General features: G+C 48.2%; 1 protein-coding gene across 1 annotated transcript in view; it reads right to left on the reverse strand.

Moving 5' to 3' along the window:
• TRPM7 (transient receptor potential cation channel subfamily M member 7) overlaps positions 1 to 2,626 on the reverse strand; it is a 96,683-nt gene that overhangs the window by 33,083 nt on the left and 60,974 nt on the right. The window contains 1 exon segment of the mRNA XM_019504146.1: positions 1,114 to 1,246. Within this exon segment, the coding sequence (XP_019359691.1) occupies positions 1,114 to 1,246 (133 nt within the window).

Below are 2,626 nucleotides of genomic sequence, written 5' to 3' on the forward strand. Positions count from 1 at the left end.
GAGGATCAGTGATTCGGCCATAAACACAGCTTTAAATGTTTTTTCAACATATCTTGAGGTATTAGGCGCAACTCGCGAATGCTGCAATGCTGGGGTGGATGAAGCGTCCAACAGGAGCATCCCCCCCGCCCCTGCTCTCCGCATGCTCAGTGGCAAATCCGAAGTAGACCAGAAGTACTTCTGGTCCACTTCTGGGTCTGCCGGGGAGCATGCAGGGGATCCCCTATGCCCCCTGGCTCAGCAATCGGCCACTGAGGGACCCCGGGTGCCCCGCCAGACCCAGGAGGCACCAGTTGCCAAGCGGGGGGAAGCATGGGGGCTCCCCTCCCCGCACACTCCCCAGCAGACCTGGAAGTGGACTAGAAGTGCTTCTGGTCCACTTCTGGGTCTGCTGCTGAGCACACTGGGGAGCCCCCCATGCTCCCGTGGGACACTCCATCCACCCCACCATTGCAGTGTTCATGAGCCGCCTGGCACCTTGAGTTAAGCTATGTCTATGTCCGAACCGCCGAATCTTTTGGAATTGATTTGGAGGGTTCTGATTCGATTAAAGGGAGAGATTAAAGAGTCTCCTGATTCGATTTGGATTTGGCCACCAAAACAGGCCTAATCTCTGCCAAATCGAATCAGGGACCGAAACTTTGCACAGTCCTAGCAGGCACCAAGTGTGGCACACATCCTGAGCCTTGCATGTAGTGTGATGCATACCGTGTGTGGTGTATATGTCAATCTAAGACCCAGAGGCAACACTGATGATGGATGATGGGCCTCTACAGACCATATCCAGACCACAGGCCATATCTTTGACATGCCTGCTCTCTAGTACTGCTGCCTAACACCTACATTTAAGAAAATCTTTTCAAAAAAGCTAAACAATACAAAAAAAAAAAAATCTTATTTTACTGGGAATTCACAAGTAGAAATTATTCTATAATTCAGAAATGCAAGTAACAAAACATTCTGCATGATTAACTTCAATGTAGCCATGAAAATCGTCAAACTCAACTGTCACAAATATTTTGCATCTGTAGCTACATGCACTGTAATTGCCTATTAAAACATATTTCAGGAACTCAAAGATTAACATTTTTAAAATTTCTTCATAAGTTCTACCGTTCAAAAGTGACTCGGATTCTCTCTTCACTGCCAGAGTGGAATTTATCATCCTTTTCGTTAAAATACATCTCAACACATAACTCTTCAAAGTCATGAAGCTTCTTTTGGTCTTCTTCAGTTAGGAAGAGTTCTAAAGACAAAGAAAGCAACAGTTTAGAAGTTTAATAACTGCAAGAAGCACTTGAAATCACTAGCCACAACTAAGTACAATAAATTAGGCAGATGTTACATGTTTCTAACTGGCTGAAAAAAAGGGTTTTCTGCCTGTGTTTCTTGGAAAAAACTTTTTTTAGCAACTTTCCTGTCCCCTAACCCCTCAGGACTAAGATTACAATCACACTCTCTCTCCTACCCTTCCCCAAAAAAACAAAGGCTCAAAAGAAAGTTTAAGTTCTAAAATTCCCTTTTGGTGCGTCCTGGGAGTTGGAATTTGGGTGTCTCAAGCCCACTGGTCTTTTTAGCTGAACTTGTGTTCTAATGAAGCAGCACGGTAGATCATGGTAAATTGGTTTTCTGATGTTTAGATGTTAGTATCTTAAGAACAAGCTAAAATTTTCTAGCTAGTTAATTTTTCAATTTACATTTGTTCAGTTTCAAAATGATGGGACTGAGATACTCAATGTTAATCACAAGTGCAAAACAAAGAAGAGGTCATTAAAAAGATTAGGATTGAACTAAAATCCAAGGGTCAGTACATTCAGAAGTTGGAATGCTACTGGTGATAAGCAGGGATCCAGGTTTTCTGTTTGCCATGGTAAAAGGCAGATTTTCTGTTTAAGCAGAACCCACCCCCCTTGATTTTCTCCTTTAAAGGAGAAAAATGTAGGAAACAGTAGGTTTCCCCTTGTAGGCTGGCAGAGCTCCAGCCTCCAAGGGGCTGGGGGGAGCGGGAGGAGGGGATTCTGGTAGGGGGTGCATGCACATGTGCACTTAGCAGCCAGGCAGCATGAGCGCAGTAGCTCCCTACAGGTAAGTCGGGGGGAGGTGAGGGTGGTATTGAGGCCACCATAGTAAGGGAGGGAAAAAGGGAGTATCGCAGGGTTAGGGCTAGGGCTCAAGCCTCCTAGGGCCTCCACAGTCCAGCAGGCAGGACCTGGCACAGCAAGGCAGAGAGGCTCAGTGCCGCTGTCAGGAGCCCCATGCAGCCATGGCAAGGCTACTTGCCTGGCAGCACTGGGAGTAGCAGCACAGAGTTGCACCCACCACTGCTGCTGGGTGTGCAGGAGGCACCTTGTCATGGTGGCACCAGGTTCCTGGCAGCAGCACTGAGCCTCCACACCCTATTCTGCTTTGCTGCTCTGGGTCTCGCTCCTGGGCTGCAGAGGCCCCAGGGGAGGGCAGCAGGGTAGGGAGCCCCAAGCCCAGAGTCACCAGCCCACATCCAAACCCCCTCCCCCCTGACTCCACTCCAGTGGTGCTGCCCATGGGGGAAAGGAAGCGGGGCTCCATGCTCTGCTCTGCCACAGCAGCCACTGCCTCCCATGGGCAGCAGCCAATATTTGGGTGGTGC

Source organism: Gavialis gangeticus, unplaced genomic scaffold, assembly GCF_001723915.1.
Source record: "Gavialis gangeticus isolate Ggan-Ray unplaced genomic scaffold, GavGan_comp1, whole genome shotgun sequence".
NCBI classification, from domain to species: Eukaryota; Metazoa; Chordata; order Crocodylia; family Gavialidae; genus Gavialis; species Gavialis gangeticus.